Below are 19529 nucleotides of genomic sequence, written 5' to 3' on the forward strand. Positions count from 1 at the left end.
CCCTCAAATAATAATTTTTTCAAAATATTTTATTTATTTGAATTGCCATAGCTATGAGCTCTCTACATACAAAAAATTAATATTTTACACCAAATAGGAAAAAAGTTAAAAAAAAAATACCATCCTCTCCCCTTAACTTTTTTTCGAACACTGGTATCATATTGTATGGTTTATCTCCAATAGCTTTTGTATAAACTTTTTTTTTGTAAAATTAAATTTAAGAAGTTATTAGCAGTATTCCACTTATTGTTCACTCTGTGTAGGTCTACTTAATTTTCTTTAATCTGTAGCTGGTCTCACACGGAAGCTTAGATGTCAGAGCCACGGCGATCTAACGTAAATGATATTTTTGTTTCTTCTACAAAAATGAGATAATATCGTGTCGTACTACTTTGTCTCAATGGGAGACATTGGGTCATGGCCAAGAAGCTGCTTTGTGTCGTAGACCACAAGAGTTTCTCAACCTCTCGAGCCCCAAGGCCCCCTTTCACTAAACTTCTTTTTTGTACGACATTTGTCTCCGTTTCCCTAGTTATCAATGTTTTTGTAATCATGAAATAGATTGACAGTCCACGACAGTCCATATGTGACACTAATTATTCAGAAGTTAAAAGTCTGTTTGAAAACTTGAAAGCAACTGACACGATGTGTCTGTGCTCTCCTTTCTTTTAATATTAAGACACTGTTACATAAACTACAATTATTAAATAGAGTTGTCTGTACTCATTTACTGGAAGCTGTGTTTATTTCATGTTGAAAGCGAATCGAAGATGACTGCACTGAAATAAAAGGCATTAATATAGAAGTTGGCCAATCATGAAATCAATATTTCCCATGAAAGTATTGGAAAGTTATTTATTAACATTCCACAATCTCTTATTGTACATTTTCAAATTATAATATGCAAGCGTGGAAATTTTAGGCTATTATACCGAATTTACCATCAGAAGTCGCCAAATCCTCTTAGAATAATAACACGTGTATAAAAATACGCTTGAAATTACGAAAAAAAAACTCTTTTTGAACTATACTGGCTATTCGAACACGAATAAAATAGTGTTGTGGCTATAATTTTATTTGAGCAATGTTGGAAAAGAGTGATACGGGGGAAGCAGTAATCGGAGAAATTCTGCTCTGATAGCGGCTTTTTAACCACAATACTCAGGATCTATCAGTGATTGAACCCATGCCCCTTTCGGTACGAAGCCATAAGCTGTTGAACTTTGAGATGATCTTTTGGTAGAGGTGTGGTGGCTAAATTTGAAATTCTTATATATAATACGGAAATTTGAGTCTCCGATTTGCAGAGTATTCAAATGTACGTAGGAGGGGATCAATTTCAGCATGATTTAGGAGGAATCTCTTTTTTTTTTACATGGTGCAGGGTATTTTATCTATAAATTTTCATTCAAAACGAAAAAAAAATGAATGTAATGAATTTTCTCTAGCGAGTGAATTGAAATGATGAAATGAAATGATTAGCCTAAAAATGTCCCGTTGAGGGCAAAGGCCTCCTCCTCTAGAGCAGTGTTCCACAACCTTTTTCTACTCACGACACGTCCTAGACCGGCCTAGACTCAACACGGCACACCAAAATGTTAATCCCCTCAAAAACCTATGATGTAACTCCCTTAATATAATTAGGTCTACGTAATAGAATGAAGTAATAAAATATTTCGGAATTTAATGTTAAAAGTTGTGTAATCAAGATGTATAATATTTGTAATTCAGAAAATACAAAAATATTCTTTGTTCTTAACTTCTATGATAAAATGTCTAGCTTTCATTAATCAGGTATTCTTGTCGTACTTTAATTTTTATTGTAATTGTATTTGTAAATTTAATATTGATTGTAATTTTATTGTTCATGTTATAGTTGTAATCCCCTAGTAGAGGGGCAGAGAAGGCCTGACGGCCTTATCTCTACCAGGTTAAATAAATAAATACTAAATACTAAAATATAATGTTCCGAAAGGCTGGGTATGGTACACAAAACATACGGCAAATGTTGCGAAGAAACTACACCATAACCTGCGCAGCGGTAAAGGCGAGAATACAAAAAATAATATGTCAATAAGCAAACAACGATACAGCAACAATATTGAGTACATAAATTACATTTAATTTCTTTGACGACATAAAATTCGCGACATGTAATAAATAATAAACAAGTACCATCTTAAAATAGACAATTTTATTACGTTAATTTTAATTTAATTTTATTAAATTCTTACAATAATAGGTAAAAGTTCGCGTCACACCTTTCACGTTGTGGAGGCACACCAGTTTGCCGCGTCACACCGGTTGCGGAATACTGCAGTGTAGAGGGAGAGCTCTATTTGTCTCATGCGGTGAGCTACTCCGCGTAAAGGTCCGGTCACACGTCGCTACTTTTGCAGCGCTGCAGTACAAAAAACTGCACAACTCTTGTACTGCGACGTGTGAACAACGGTTCAACCCGAAAAGTAGCGGCTGCCGAACCTGCTGCTCGCTACTTTTCCATGCTGCGCGCAGCTTAAAAGTAGCGACGTGTGAACAGGGTTCTCAGGGTTGCAGCCGCAGCATTTTTGATATCGGTTTTGTTGAAACTTTTGCTGCGGTTGCGACCAGTGTTGGCACCCAAATGTGCCAATGATACTTTTATTGTTTGGATATATTTTAATGTTAAATGTGATGAAAATAAATTATTTGTAACAGTTATTAAATACACAACACAGTCTGAGCATAATTGCTGACGATGTAATTCATTTTTTAAATTTTCCGTAGCGTAGTTCCAAACAGGAGGGTTGCCAACATCGATTACGTGAATATTCTGTTGGTTATCATTTAAGTATATAGGCGTTTTTAAAAGCTTTATAGTAAAAATAATGTCAATTTCTGAATACTAGATACGACAGAAAAGCAAATAATAGATAAGGAAGCTCTCGCATGAGTTTATTAATAATGCGAACATAACCACAAAATGTATATTGAGAAGTCAACACGGAGATGAAAGCCTGCAGCATGACTGCGGCTGCAAAAGTAGCGCCTTGTGTGTGAACAGACTCGCAACCTCCAGTTGCAACTTTTGCAGCACTCGGGTTACGCAGCACGAAAAGTAGCGTGCAGCGCGCTACTTTTGGCTTACGTGTGAACACGACACGCAACTTTTGCAGCTGCAGTACAAAAGTTGCGCTGCAAAAGTAGCGATGTGTGACCGTACCTTAAGAGATGTTCACTTGGTTCACATTCTGCACTGTTTTGATATTGTTCACTTAACTTGTTTCTGTCGTACTGGTTTTAGTCACTATTCACTTATCATCTTAGGTTTTTCCAGTCGTTCCTATTTCTTGTTCTGCTTGACCAATGGCTTCCTACACGTTCTCTGAAGAGGTTGGCCTATCTTCTTCTTGGTCTTCCGCGTGATCTCTTGCCCATGCGGGGGTCCCATAGTGTGACTGTCTGCGTCCACCTTCTGTCTCTAAGTCTTGCAACATGCCCTCCCCACTTCCATTTGGTGTTGGTGGCTTGCAGTGCTGGATCTTCAATTGCTGACATATTTTGTAGCACTTCGTTTGGAACTCTGTCCCTCAGTGATACGCCTAGTATCCTTCTCAGCATTTTCCTTTGGCATATTTGGAGAGAGTGAATTACTCTGTATCAATTCTTCAGGTGCATAGTTTCCTTGTTATACACCGGATTTATCGACTTGGCTTTTCCGCGTCGACTCTCGTAGCGGGAGATGGTTTAATTATGGTATTGAAGCTAATTTGTCGGGATCGTAATGAGACATTGAACCGCGAAAACATGACTTGTTTACGCCAGCAAGGAAAGAAAGTTTCCGCTCACAGCCAAGTTACTTGATTTCCTTGGTCGAGAAATTTCATGCCACTTCAGAACCAACCGTTGCTTAACAAATCGTATGTTGGGCAATTACTTCAATATTTGTTTTATACTTAACAAAGAAATACCATATTTGACATAGTAATCCTGCATTTCACATAGTTATCAAAGATGCAGGGATTCCGAAGGTATAGCCTATACCAGCCGTGGCGAAAATGTCATCGTGCGCCGAGCCACTGTAACCTGCAACGTGCATAGCACCTATGGAGGGAGGCGGACACCCGAAGGGGAAGTAAAGCAACCTTCTGACTTATTAACAGATTTCATTTTCCTTATGTCAAGCACTTAAATATAATTTTATACAGTACAGTGAAACCTCTAATTTTTTTACGAATATCGAAGGGACGGAACAATCTGTCCGCATCTGAGAGGTGTCCTTTATTGGGAGGTAGGCTCCCCAATCTAACAGTAAATTTATAATATGCATTATGTATCTCTTCACGCTTTAAATGAAATGTATTAATGTGGTTTAATTTTGAATACAGTATACTGTACCGGTACTCGTACTACAGCAAATTCTTTGCAACTTTGAACTACAGTAGATATGACCAAAAAAGAGAAATGCAGTGCTGTGCCATGGAATTTTATTCTAAGTCTACAGTTATTCAGTACTGTAATTTACAGTTTTCAACTTAACTTTTACGTTCAGGTGCCATGTCTCTCGAAACAGAACAACTGATTGAAGTGAAGAGAATAATCCTACTGTACTAACCCTATCATGTGTCAAATACAATTTCACGATCGCGAAAAGCTTGGACCCATCGGATAGGTTAAATTTTATGACTTTGTTTATCCATCCGCTTCCAGCTAACAAGGGGTAGCCGGCTGGGCTGGTGGTAGCCTACGAGACCCTTATTGTCATCTTTCATGTTAAGGAATTTCTGTACAGTTCTCAAAACTAAACTTTCCATTTTTGTAACACATTAGGTCTTTAAATCCAAGTTCTGTCCGCAGTCAGGAGGTAAAGCAAGCTTTAGGACTGTGAAACAGCTGTCCGTGTCCGTGTCTGAGAGTGTCCGTAAACGAGAGTTAAATTTATCAGTATTTCTATATTATTTCAGTTGGGACATAAAAATCTGTCCGTATATGAGGAGTGTCCGTATCTTGGAGGTGTCCGTAAGGAGAGGTTTCACTGTATAAGGTTACAAATTAATGTTTAGTACGTGTAACGAAGAAAGAAACGAACAAAAAAACATAGGACACATTATCACAACATATTAATTGTCTTCAGAATGTCTCTGCGACAGAGTTTCAAAATCAGGAATTATGTCACTTACTGCCGGTCGTAGTTGATCGCGAAGGTATTTTTGTCTGTCAGTCGTGATCTAAATTTGGTTTTTACTATTTTCATTGTTGAAAATAATTTTTCACAAACGTAAGTTGTAGCGAACAGAACCAGCGAAAGAACGAAGCTTCGGATATTTATTTTTTGGCAAAGATTTGAAAAGTTCAACATTTGTCAAGTCCTTACATCTAGCTTTCATTTAACATCACATTGTAAATCTGTGAGTTTAAATTGAAGATCTAACGGCATTGTTCGTACATCTGCTGAAAAAGGATCGACGTACAGAGATAATAATAATAATATTAATAATAATAATAATAATAATAATAATAATACTTCACCTTTTAATGTTTCATGAGTGACATGTAGTATAATGCTGTTTTATGTCATACAACCGTTTCCTCGTAATACTTGTGATAAAATCATACATTTAATATTCTCATCATATTGGTAGCAAAAAAATGCGTCCTCCCATCCTCCTAGAAACTTTCGCTTTTGTACAGGTACATGGTTTCGAGAGAGACATTGGACGATACGCCACTCGCAGGTCAGAGACAAATAAGCAAATGGAACGGAGTTTGATTCCAGTGAGTGAGAGGGTGGGGTTGGGGAAGGCAGGAAATAAGAGAAATGCACAGCTATCATTGCGAGCCACAATGTGCTCGTGAGTCTCATTTTCGCCACGGCTGGCCTATACAAAACGTCAATTTAAAAAGAGGGCCCACCATAGACATCTACAGCATGTATTGAAATGATGTCCATCCTTTTCAGTGCATTTGTCTACAACAATTTAGGCTATTGTTGCTTGATTATTAATGTTATAATCATGACATTACGTATGACGTAGGAATATATATATTGCTACTCCAAACAAAATATATGCATAGTTATGTTATTTACAACCTTAGATACAAAAATGACCGATTTCCACTTCGTACAGCGCATGGTTTACACGACAAGGAAAATAATGTTTATTTTGCAAATAATTTACCCGTTGAATATATCTTTGTTATAGACTAGATAAAACTAAGACAACCATAAAGCACAAAAGGCATAACAAGCATAATGTCACTTTGGACCGGCCATTTTCAACCAGCGTGCCGTGAATGATCCGCTGGTGTGACGCGAGTAAATTAAAATAGTAAAGGTTGTCGTAGCGAAAAGTGGAAAAGTAAACGTGAAAAGAGTTATAAAAAGCGAGTCCACAAGAGTGAACTTTCGACGAAGGCGGTACAGGTCATCATTCATTAAACACATTGCATGTGTGCGAGCGGTAGAAAGTGGGGTTGCCAGGTCAGTAAAAGAATATTGTACCAAGCTTAAAAAGTAATGAATTTTAGTTGTCTTTATGAAAAAAAATCTTACATTAAATACTTCGAAAAACATGAAATAATGTATGTTTTCATATTTCCTAAATAAGAAATTAAGAAAAAATGCATAGGCCTAATACCATAATTATCACACTAATATTGCTTTGTCATAATTTTTGTCATCAAATTTTACACTCCCATCATAAACACCAAATAAAAATAAAAAAGTGTGTTCTATTTGTGAATAATGCGTTTTTTTTCCGCTGCTTCTAAACTCTTTAGCAGAGCTAGGAAGTTGGTACCAAAACTGTTAAGTTGTGTGAGCTTGGACTATATCTGTACAGAATGAAAAGTATTAGCGCAACTCCGAATGTCAGTGAACCAGAACGACAAAGACGTACAACCGGAAGTTTACGAAACATGAACTCCAATTGTCGACGGTCTTAGAAAAAGAAAATAATGAATGATATAAAAAAAAACAATAATTTGTAATCCATGTTGAATCTTTCGTACATTACTTTTAACACTTGAATATAATATTGGACAGACAGGCAGATCATTCCAAACTCGATACAAAGAACACATTAAAGCAATAACCAGAGAACACAATACATCTACATATGCCGAACACATAACTAATGCTAACCACACATACAATAACATAAATACAGACATGGAAATCCTACACATACAACCCAAAAACCAAAAACTCAACACACTAGAACAATATGAAATATACAGACACACCAAAACACACCCTGATCAAATTCTCAACACACAGATCAATTTCAGAACGCACACACTATTTGACACCACATTTCAACACTTTTCAACAATCGAACGCACCCACACAACAGGCAGCGAAGTTCGAGATGACGCCGAGATCTAGTAGGCTCCGAGGATGGTGTGAAGAAACACCGAAACAGCTGTAAGCCGCACATGCTTACACAATTAACACGAGTAAGATCGCCATTTAATCAATTATTAATAATTTGTAATTATAATCTTCGTAACTCCCAATCTAAAATAATTTACCCATACATATAAAAATAACATACAAAGTATACAATGATTCTAGCCTCATTATAATAAATAACATCAACATTTTCATTTTATCAAAAGAAATACTCTTTTTATGTTCAGAAAAAAATAAAAACAATATTTATACTCTGAAAATATTCGCCTCAATCCGATTATTTCTTTACGTACTAATCTTTTGTAGTTTTCCTCGTAATGTGTGATTACACCAATGGTATAAAATTGTAAATTATGCCTTATTTAACAGCGCTTGCAACTGCCGATATTATATTAGCGTCGCCGGTGCTCCGGAATTTTGTTCCGCAAGAATTCTTTTACATGCCAGTAAATCTACTGACATGAGCCTGTCGCATTTAAGCACTCTTAAATGTCATCGACCTGGACCGGGATCGAATCCGTAACCCCAGACTCAAAAGCCAGCGCTGTACCGTCTGCGCCACTCAGGCTGACACCAATTTATTTATTTACTTATTTATTCTAGTGTATTTAAGGGGAGAGGATGGTATTTTTTAGTGAAAAATGAGTAAATTAAAAAAAAAAAAATCTTTAAAATACTCTGTGATATGTGTTGAATGCATTGCATAACATTTTGTGGGTATTTGTGCCCTTATCGGATGTTGAATCGCCATTTTTAAACTTCCTGCGTTATGGATTTTTAAATCACTCGCCCATTTTTATTGTTGTTTCCGATAAATTAAATTAAAAAAAAAATCTTTAAAATACTCTTTGATATATGTGAAATGCATTGCATAGCATTTTGTGGGTATTTGTGCCCTTATCGGATGTTGAGACATCATATTGAAACTTCCTGCGCTAAGGATTTTTAAATCACACGCCCACTTTTGTCGGTTTCAAGTAACTTAATTTTTTTTTGCTACATTGCCAGACAAAAATGGATATATTTTCTGAACTATTAAAGATACATGCACGAAATTTAGAACACACATTCTTTAGACTATTAGGAAAAAGTTTCTCTGTAACTGAATTTTGTTAATTGATTTCATTTTAAAAATACGTCCGTTTGTTTGCAAGAAAGGAAATCAGAAAATTGTTATTAAATTTTAATTGTTTATTTTACAAACGTAGGGAATAATATCAAAATTCTGTTACAGACAGTTTGTAGAACATGCTTTTGCAAATACATTGCAAAAAAAGTTTGAATATATCTTTAAAAACGGTTTAGATATATCGGTTTTAGTCCAATCCCGCATTGGGTATATATATATATATATATATATATATATATATATATATATATATATATATTTCAAATTTGGGCCCCAAAATTACTTACTTACAAATGGCTTTTAAGGAACCCGAAGGTTCATTGCCGCCCTCACATAAGCCCGCCAGCGGTCCCTATCCTGTGCAAGATTAATCCAGTCTCTATCATCATACCCCACCTCCCTCAAATCCATTTTAATATTATCCTCCCATCTACGTCTCGGCCTCCCTAAAGGTCTTTTTCCCTCCGGTCTCCCAACTAACACTTTATATGCATTTCTGGATTCGCCCGTACGTGCTACATGCCCTGCCCATCTCAAACGTCTGGATTTAATGTCCCTAATTATGTCAGGTGAAGAATACAATGCGTGCAGTTCTGTGTTGTGTAACTTTCTCCATTCTCCTGTAACTTCATCCCGCTTAGCCCCAAATATTTTCCTAAGTACCTTATTCTCAAACACCCTTAATCTCTGTTCCTCTCTCAAAGTGAGAGTCCAAGTTTCACAACCATACAGAACAACCGGTAATATAACTGTTTTATAAATTCTAACTTTCAGATTTTTTGACAGCAGACTGGATGATAAGAGCTTCTCAACCGAATAATAACACGCATTTCCCATATTTATTCTGCGTTTAATTTCCTCCCGAGTATCATTTATATTTGTTACTGTTGCTCCAAGATATTTGAATTTTTCCACCTCTTCGAAGGATAAATCTCCAATCTTATTGTAGGGATTCGTAACAAGCTGTTTTTTTTACAGTGATGGGTTGTTAGCCCTTCGCCCAACCCCCAAGCTGGAGGACCACCCCTTATCGGCTGTCCACGACTGCTTATTCAATATATTCGCAGCTACCCTCCATATCTGGAGGCCGTCTCCTCTATCCGCAACCTGAGGACGCGCCATGCTTTGGTGATAGGGACCCACAATACATGGGCCCGCAAATAATTTTTTTTTTTCAAAATATTTATATTTGGTTGAGTTCCTACAGCTATGAGCTCTCTACATACAAAAAATTAATATTTTACATGGAATGGGAAAACAATTTAAAAAAATACCATCCTCACCCCTTAAGGCCATCAGGCCTTCTCTTTTACACACCACCAGTGGTATATGACAGATGTAACAAAGTGTTCATTTTTGTTTTGCAGGCGAGGATGGTGGGTTGGCTGTTCAGAGCGCACGGGGAACTGTGCGCGTCGCACCCCTGGGAAGTGATAGTGGCCACCCTCACCCTCACAGTATGTATGCTGACTGTGGACCAGCGCCCGCTAGGACTGCCCCCCGATCCTCAGGCTGCCTGCGGCTGGAAGCACAGCTGTATCGGCCTCGAGGACTACAACGCGGCGGACATGATCGTCATGACGTTGATCCGGTGTGTTGCCGTGCTTTATAGCTACTACCAGTTTTGCCATCTGCAGAAGCTGGGCTCCAAGTACATCCTTGGTGAGTCTGCCCGCCATTTTCATACGTAACCTATGTCATGTATAGAGAGGAACATCCAGTCCGACATTAGCCGATTCAAAACCGGCACAGAACGACGGATTTTAAAAATCCTTAGCTTCGCTCTTTTAGGAATGAAAGCATAGCCACTGATCCTTCCAAAGATGGCGTACCTAGGAGATTTATAAAACGTTTTGCATAACTTTCATTCAGAAAGAAGTAGAAGCTTTTTGTCCTTTCGAGAAAGATTAACTTTCAACAATGATAAAAATTTTCAGCACGGCTTCTTTCAGAATAAAAATAAAAATTCTTCACTCTATCAAGGAATACACCAGCACGTATAATACATAAGCTACATCATTCACTTTCGGGATGAAATTATACTTTTGTTGGTTTGAATGTTTTGTTCTTGTTTAGATTTAGGAATAAGAAATTATAGGTCTATGCTAAGAGAAATAATAATTAATGAAGGACATACTACAGGGACATCATTTTTTTTACTAACATTTTTAATATTAACCTGGCTATACCTTTAGAGAACCGGAAAACCCGTTCGCTACTCCCTTCCACAACTGGAGTTCGATGATACTGGCGTAAAACACAAACACATCACTTTACTAGGTATAGGAGGGAAGAAAAGTACTTCATCCATTTGCGTAAACTAGGAAATATCGCGATTTTGAGTTCGATAATTTTCATTAGGATTTTTATTTAATCAAAATGCAGTACTGTATTAAGAATGAGTGTTTTTACTCACGAACTGAGCTATCCATGCGAACGTGTTCATTATGTAGTGTATATTATACTGTCTACAGCACATTAGCGTACAATATAGAGAATAATGAAGTTCAATTGAAAAATAATCATAAAATGGATATTTAAACACATTTTTGAAGATGGTAGCCATTCATTTCGATAGCCTACAGGCTTTAGTTCTTTTGTGCATATTATCGCACTATAGACTATTGCATCTAATTCCAATTACCAGTTTCGTCCTTCGTACTAGTAACTCATGTTGAAATAATTCTGTACCTACTCTGTAAAAGAGTACCTTATGTAATGTAAATTCAATCTTCACTTCTGCCCGACCCGCATAGATAAAATTACTCCGACATGCTATCTACTCTCCGTCCAAGTGGTTATGCCGCAGGATCGTAGAAAGGAGGGAAATCACGTGACAGTTAATTACTTAACGAGGCCCTTTTATTTAAGTTATTTTAAACAGTTGTATAATATTACGTAAACGTCCAATTCCTAACAGAAATTAATGTTTTCAGAAAAGAGCTAAGACAGCCCTGCTTTTACAGAGGGCCGTGCAGAAGCAGGTGGGGGAAATCGGGATGTGACGTAGGCAAACGGGCAGTACCTGTGCGAAAATATGATTCAATATTAAAAGTTCTTTCGTCACTGGAAAACGCTTTCTGGAACGTACTATACTCAGTAACTCAGTGCTGTTTACTATAAGCGGCCTTGATTCTGTCTGGAAAACAGTTGAAACTTCATTAGTAGAAGGGGTGGGAGTGAAGTACATTCAAAAACTCAGGTACAATAAAAATTGAAGTAAAAATAAAATGATATCCCTTTATAATCACAGTCTAGTATGTACAATCACGAAGCTTCAGTTTATGAGGGTATTAGAGTCGACGGCAATTCGGAAGGCGGTAGTCTGCTAGCGTTTGCGTCGAGAGAGCCAGATAGAGAGAGCAAAGCAGCGTAAACATTGCCACATCGTACTTCACGCGCACGTGCAATAAAAATAGCACAGGAGAGAATTTTAATTCTCAAAAGACAATAATGACCTTAGTCGTTGACTACAGTAAGCATGACACCAAACAAACTCTCTTTCCTTCACTAGCAATATTCTTTGCACGGTTCTCAATCACACACCACATGCTTCTGCAGTCGTTTCTTGCGTGTTAGTAACGTTGCAGCCAGCATCAAGATGGCCGGCAGCGTTCTGCTCGTCAACGTTTTTAAAATAATTATACACCTTAAACACTATTTTCCGCGGCTGCCTGTGCAATACTTTTCTTTTTACAGTCTTTTCTTTCATTTATTTATCTTACACACACAGTAAATGTTAGTTTTACTTATTCAATGTATTGAAACACTCACACGTGAACAAACGAACTCGGGAAGTACTTGTTATAGACTGATTCGGATTGGTTCTACTGTACAAGCTTGTGACGTCACATACCAGAAATGCTACGGCGCATGTAGCAGCTGACCGCCTTCCGAAATGCCGTCTAGTCTAGGAACAATAAACTGTGCAGGTACTATTTCGCATTGTCTGTAATGAGGCGATAGTAGCGATCCTAGTGGTTAGCAACTATCTATGGATGCATATTTACTACGTATTGAGCTTCGTGACTGTATATACTAGACTGTGCTATATCATCACAGTACATAGACCCTACAGTATGTCTAGTTATACAGTCACGAAGTTCAATACGTAGTAAATATGCATCCATAGATAGTTGCTAACCACTAGGATCGCTAAGATCGCCTCATTACAGACAATGCGAAATAATACCGGCACAGTCTATTGTTCCTAGCACCGTCACAACTCAAGCTTCGTGGCTGTATATACTAGACTGTGATAATATGTTTTCTATTCATATGAAATGAAGCAACATTCCTTGAGTAGTCACAGGTCACACTATACTTTTCACTAAGGTTCACTGGAAGTGTATCGTACGTACTTGTTATCACTTTAATATTGCAGAATTCGCGTTATAAATAAAAGGAGTGGTCACACAGGTATGAAGCTGTTCTCTATGTCGACATGTTACTGAGAGAGGTAGCGCGGCACGACTAATTTTATACGCAACTTCGGCGCCCTCTTGCTCGTAGCGAGGGGAGGTGGCATCATTGTGTGTGGTCACACGTTATATGCTTCATGACCTAACTACTAAAAACATTAGCATTTGGCTATGGCTAATAGAGTTGTTACCACAGTAATTGATATATGTATTAAAAATAAAAATCATGTTCTACAGAAGTTATAATTGAAGAAAGATCATATTCTAGAGACCAAAAGCAGTGTTTTTGACAATCGACTTTTGAAAGTAGTCAATACAGCCTCTTTATAGCTTACAGTATTTACAAAATATGCAGATTTCTATATTATGAAATAAAATATTTTGCATTACAATATACAACACTGTACATAATAGTGTAGATAATGTTTGATCAATGTAGGCCTGCAGTCTTTATCATAGTGTAAATAGTAAAAATAGCGCATTCTAGTGTTGATAGTGTAAATAGTATAAATTATATATATATATATATATATATATATATATTTATTAGTGTAATTGTTAAAGTGGTCTATGTTCCGCGTGATTTTGTCAAGGTGAACAGACAGAAGTACTTCGCTTGCTAGATTCACTCGCGTCGTCCGTTACAGTGACAAAGTACGGTCGCTAAATTATAAGGAATTTATGACGTATTTCAGTTCAGGAGAAAACTAAGCCACTATTCCGTGCAAGTCGATAGGATCTTAACAACGTTAAAGGTCCCCAATATTAGTTTCTTCAGAAAAGGAAGTCAGTGGTTCCAGCCGAGGAGAATATATCTATTTCATGGGCGATAGAAATTCTTACCGTTTACTTAGAAAGGAAGGTAAATCTCTTAGTAAGGACAATAGGAAAACTCAATATGGTCCGTTGGAAAGGAAATAGAGCGGGGCGTTGCGGTCCAGGCCCGTGAGTTTTCAAAATGCATAACATTTCTTACGGTTTTCTTCTGTAGGAAAAGTAGAGTAGAGAGCCCATTTTTACATTTAATTGTCCCTGAATAAGAGGCCTCAAGGCAAATTTTATAAACCGTTTCAAAATTAAACTCTAAGGGTGCTATTCATAGACATTTCGCAGCACGCGCTACGAGCTTGCTAAACTAGCCCCGGCTATCGAATGGTTACTTGTACGGCATTCATATCATATATCATATCATATATCATATCATATCATATCATATATCATATATCGTATCGTATCGTATCATATCATATCATATCATATATCATATCATATCATATCATATCATATCATATCATATCATATCATATCATATCATATCATATCTCATATCATATCATATCATATCATATCATATCATATCATATCATATCATTAACATTGGAATACGAAAAACGTTAATTCGGTGATCATCCACCGGAAGCCCGCGCTAAGAATGTCTATGAATACGGCCCTCAAAGTCCACTTCTTCGCCATCTGTTTCATGTTACCGACGCATTTCTACAGATAATAATAGGCCTAATTATAATAATGGGGTAATAATAATAATAATAATAATAATAATAATAATAATAATAATAATAATAACGGGTTACATCGTCTGCTTGTCTATGCGGTTGACGTGAATATGTTAGGAGAAAATTCACAAACGATTAGTGAAAACACGGGAATTTTACTGGAAGCAAGTAAAGCGATAGGTTTGGAAGTAAACCCCGAAAAGACAAAGTATAGGCCTATGATTGTCTCGTGACGATAATATTGTATGAAATGGAAATATAAAAATTGGAAATTTATCTTTTGAAGAGGTGGAGAAGTTCAAATATCTTGGAGCAACAGTAACAAATATAAATGATACTCGGGAGGAAATTAAACACAGAATAAATATGGGAAATGCCTGTTATTATTCGGTTGAGAAACTTTTATCATCCAGTCTGCTGTCAAAAAATCTTAAAGTTATAATTTATAAAACAGTTATATTACCGGTTGTTCTTTATGGTTGTGAAACTTGGACTCTCACTTTGAGAGATGAGCATAGGTTAAGGGTGTTTGAGAATAAGGTGCTTAGGAAAATATTTGGGGCTAAGAGGGATGAAGTTACAGGAGAATGGAGAAAGTTACACGACGCAGAACTGCACGCTTTGTATTGTTCACCTGATATAATTAGGAACATTAAATCCAGACGTTTGAGATGGGCAGGGCATGTAGCTCGTATGGGCGAATCCAGAAATACATATAGAGTGTTAGTTGGGAAGCCGGAGGGAAAAAGACCTTTAGGGAGGCCGAGACGTAGATGGGAAAATAATATTAAATTGGATTTGAGGGCGGTGGGATATGATGATAGAGAATGGATTAATCTTGCTCAGGATAGGGACCAATGGCGGGCTTATGTGAGGTCGGCCATGAACCTCCGGGTTCCTTAAAAGCCATTTGTAAGTAATAATAATAATAATAATAATAATAATAATAATCGTATGCTGAGTGTTTATGCAATTTACTATCGCCTAACGGTAGCAGCAGCCTTGAGTTTTTCATTTGTTTTTCTGATCTTTTCTGGCATCCATGCTGTAATCTGCCCTTCCTTTTGGCGCGCACTTTCTAAATCATCTTTGTAATTTTTAAATAATGTTAAGGAGTGTATGACTACATCATATGAGAGCTGGTAGTGTTGTCAGTGTTGAGCAAGGAAGAATTGTGTTCAGGGACAAGGAGCAACATTGCGCCACTCTCTTCGTACAAGGTTCACACATTGTGCCATTTCATGTGTGTGGAACAGTTAATATTAAGTGTCTTTGATATAAGTGATAATTCTCAACTTTTAGAAACAAACTAATGTTATGAAAATAACATAGCATAACTGGAAGAGGAATGTCAAATGTAACTTTCTTACCCCCCCCCCCACTACATTTTGTACTAAAAGTTCTATTCTGCAGGGGATCAAACCAAACTCTTAATAGGTTTGTTCATTGGATCAATACCATTTAAAAATAACTATTGAAGCAATAATAGGACATTATCAATTCAGAAAATGTTGCCATTGATGAACTTAGTAAAGATGTGTTTAATTTATCGAGTTTTGAATAGCGAGAAAAGAGACATAATGCTGATGTTGGGTCTCGAGCTTGTACAGGGTGAACCAGCCTGGACTAGACTCCTAACCGCACTCACGGCGGCTGATTCATGTGTAACGACGCTACCATATGCGGAGAATTCGTTCCGCGGTTTTGCGATTAGTATTGCGTAATGATGTACTTACCGAATTCATAATTCATGTTCGAAATGACATTCGTGTGATATCTGGCACATCTCCTGAAGATATTCCAGCAATTCACCGAAGTTCGTTCTCCGAAATAGCTCGAATGTCGTGTCGGATATTTTGAGTTCCTCAAGTGAATATGGGTTATTCGCGTAAACTTTACTCTTAACCACTGAGGTGGAACAATGCTTCGTCACTATAAAAAATTAATGTGGGGTCAAGTAGTCCATCATACACTGACTGTTGGAACAACATGCAAAACTGAAGTCTGTTCCGATAGTCAGATTCCGTTAACCTCTCAACTATACGAATTTTGTAAGGTTTTAATTTTAATTTTGTGGTATATCTTATCACTGAAGACTGTGACACTCCTACCTGCTATTTTCAAGCTTTTGAGCCAATATGAACTAAACATTTGAAAAACTTTGTCGTAAGGAGCCTTTTCAATGACGTCGATATAAATATACAGTGTTAAAAAAATATAATTTCAAAACTATTAGCCTTAATGGCACCAAATTTTGTACAGATGATAGTATTGTAGGCCTGTTTTTTTAGTTGGTTATTTAACGACGCTGTATCAACTACGAGGTTATTTAGCGTCGATGAGATTCTTGATAGCGAGGTGGTATTTGGCGAGATGAGGCCGAGGATTCGCCATAGATTATCTGGCATTTATCTTACGGTTGGGGAAAACCTCGGAAAAAACCCAACCAGGTAATCAGCCCAAGCGGGGATCGAACCTGCGCCCGAGCGCAACTTCAGATCGGCAGGCAAGCGCCTTAACCGACTGAGCCATGTAGTTTGAAAGTAATAAACTTTGGAAGAAAATAAGGTACTTAATTTATATTTATAGAAATATAACTTAATTACCTTTTTGAGTTCAGTCTAAATAGTCACAATAAATTTTGAAGTGGATTTTATTAATTTTTGACCATTATTTCATTAGGCCTATAGTGTCCCTTAACATGATAAATCGTATCCTAAATAATTGAATGAATTGATTTAAGTGATAGCCTATTATTGTGTATTAATGTATCAAGGTACCTATTTTGGTTCAATTGAATTCCAATCTGATGATTTTGTCTTGAAATTTCCAAAATGTGATTCATACAGGCCTACATAACGAACAAAAGGTGAGAGAGGCCACAATCGTATCTGACACCTTGATTTATTGAAGCCCAACTAGATGCTTCTCGATCGATTCTTATGGCAATTACATTCTGATTGCATACATTATATACAAAAGAGGTAATTGTGAGCTAAAATCTCTAGGAAGTTATTTCTCATTACTTTGTCGAATGCTTTTATAAAGTCTATGAATGTCAATTGAATTTTAATATTGAACTCTTTGCTTTTCTTTCAAGGTTTCATGATAAAATAACTTATCACAAGATCGTCGTCTTTGAAAACCATTCTGTTTCTCAATAATTTTATCTTCTTGAAATTGTGATGATTTGTTTATCTTTTTGTTATAGCCGTATATATTTTTGTAAGCTAAATTGAGGATGATAATACCTCTATAATTTTCACACTTCTTTCTTATTATGAACACCGAAATATACACCTTGACCTATAAGGATCTTATAAACATTGAAAGGGACCAATCTCTAGTTCTCTTTGGAGAAAGTGCCGGCTGAGTTTGGAGTAGGACAGACTTTTGCTATGGACATTGTGCTTTTTCCAAAAGACAGTGTTTATTGTTCTACAGAAATTACTTTTCCTTTTCATATTCTCTTGTTAAGCTTGTGACTTCATCCTGATTTAAAGTATTGTTCGAGATAAAGTCGTCACCCAGTCATTTGACGACTTTTCCCTAAAGGGGACCGGTGTTCGGTCCATGTGCTACTCAAAGCTGCTGTTAATCGGTTTCATTCCACATAAGGTGGGTGCTCCTGTTATGGCCATGTTCCTGATATGGCCACCCCCCTATTGTGAGTTAGTTAATCAAAAAATCCGCTAAATTGCAGCAGCATCCAATGAAAGGGCACCCTGATATGTCACTTGGTCGTTTCCCATCCAGTCAGGTTGAGCAATATGACGTCAGTTGCCTGTTTTGCGTTTTTCATGTGACCTCTTCTTATTTTTCTCTGGTAAGTCTCCTTTCTTTTATGCATGTTTTTCAAATACAGGGACATCATTTTATTTTTACTAACATTTTTAATGTTAACCTGGCTATACCTTTAGAGAACCGGAAACACAGTTTGCTATCCCCTTCCACGACTGTAGTTCGATGATACTGGCGTAAAACACAAACAAATCACTTTACTAGGTATAGGAGGGAAGAAAAGTAGTTCAACCATTTACGTAAACCAGGAAATATCGCGCTTTTGAGTTTGATAATTTTCATTAGGTTTTTGTTTAATCAAAATACAGTACTCTATTAACAATAAGTGTTTTTACTCACGAACTGAGTTATCCATGCGAACGTATTCATTATGCAGTCTATATTATACTGTCTACAGCACATTAGAGTACAATATAGAGAAAGAAGTTAATTTAAAAAATAATCATAATATGAATATTTAAACACATTTTTGAAAATGGTGGCCGTTCATTTCGATACAGTCTTCAGTTCTTTTGTGCATATTATCGCACTATAGACTATTGTACTTAATTCCAATTGCCAGTTTCGTCCATCGTACTAGTAACTCATGTTGAAATAATTCCGTACCTACTCTATAAAAGAGTACCTTACGTACTGTAAATTCAATCTTCACTTCTGCCCGACCCGCACAGATAAAATTACTCAGACATGCTATCTACTGTCCGTCCAAGTGGTTATGCCACAGAATCGTAGAAAGAGGGGAAATCACGTTTCAGTTAATTACTTAACGAGGCCCTTTTATTTAAGTTATTTTAAACAGCTGTATAATATTATGCAAACGTTCAATTCCTAACAGAAATTAATGTTTTCAGAAAAGAACTAAGACAGCCCAGCTTTTACAGAGGGGGGAGCAGAATCAGGTGGGGGAAGTCGGGATGCGACGTAGGTAAACGGACAGTACCTGTGCGAAAATGTGATTCAATATTGAAAGCTCTTTCGTCACTGGAAAACGCGAACATGTTTCTGGAACATACTATACTCACTAACTCAGTGCTGTTTACTATATGCCGCCTTGATTCTGTGTGGAGGACGGTTGAACTTCATTAGTAGAAGGGGTGGGAGCGAAGTACATTCAAAAACTCAAGTACAATAAAAATTGAAGTAAAAATAAAATGATGTCCCTGTACTTGTTTCATGAAAACCATCGTACTCCATTCAGTTTTTAATGTTTTGTTGGTTGGTGTTGTCGTTGATGGCGTATCTTTTACGAGTTGTTCATAATCAAACGATTT

General features: G+C 36.8%; 1 protein-coding gene across 1 annotated transcript in view; it reads left to right on the forward strand.

The window, feature by feature from the left end:
• Nucleotides 1–19529, forward strand: part of Hmgcr (HMG coenzyme A reductase) — a 136435-nt gene that overhangs the window by 21542 nt on the left and 95364 nt on the right. The window contains exon 2 of the mRNA XM_069816375.1: nucleotides 9890–10184. Coding sequence (XP_069672476.1) covers nucleotides 9890–10184 — 295 coding nt within the window. The remainder of the gene's footprint in view (nucleotides 1–9889; nucleotides 10185–19529) is intronic.

The sequence above is a fragment of the Periplaneta americana genome, chromosome 17 (assembly GCF_040183065.1).
Source record: "Periplaneta americana isolate PAMFEO1 chromosome 17, P.americana_PAMFEO1_priV1, whole genome shotgun sequence".
NCBI lineage: Eukaryota > Metazoa > Arthropoda > Insecta > Blattodea > Blattidae > Periplaneta > Periplaneta americana.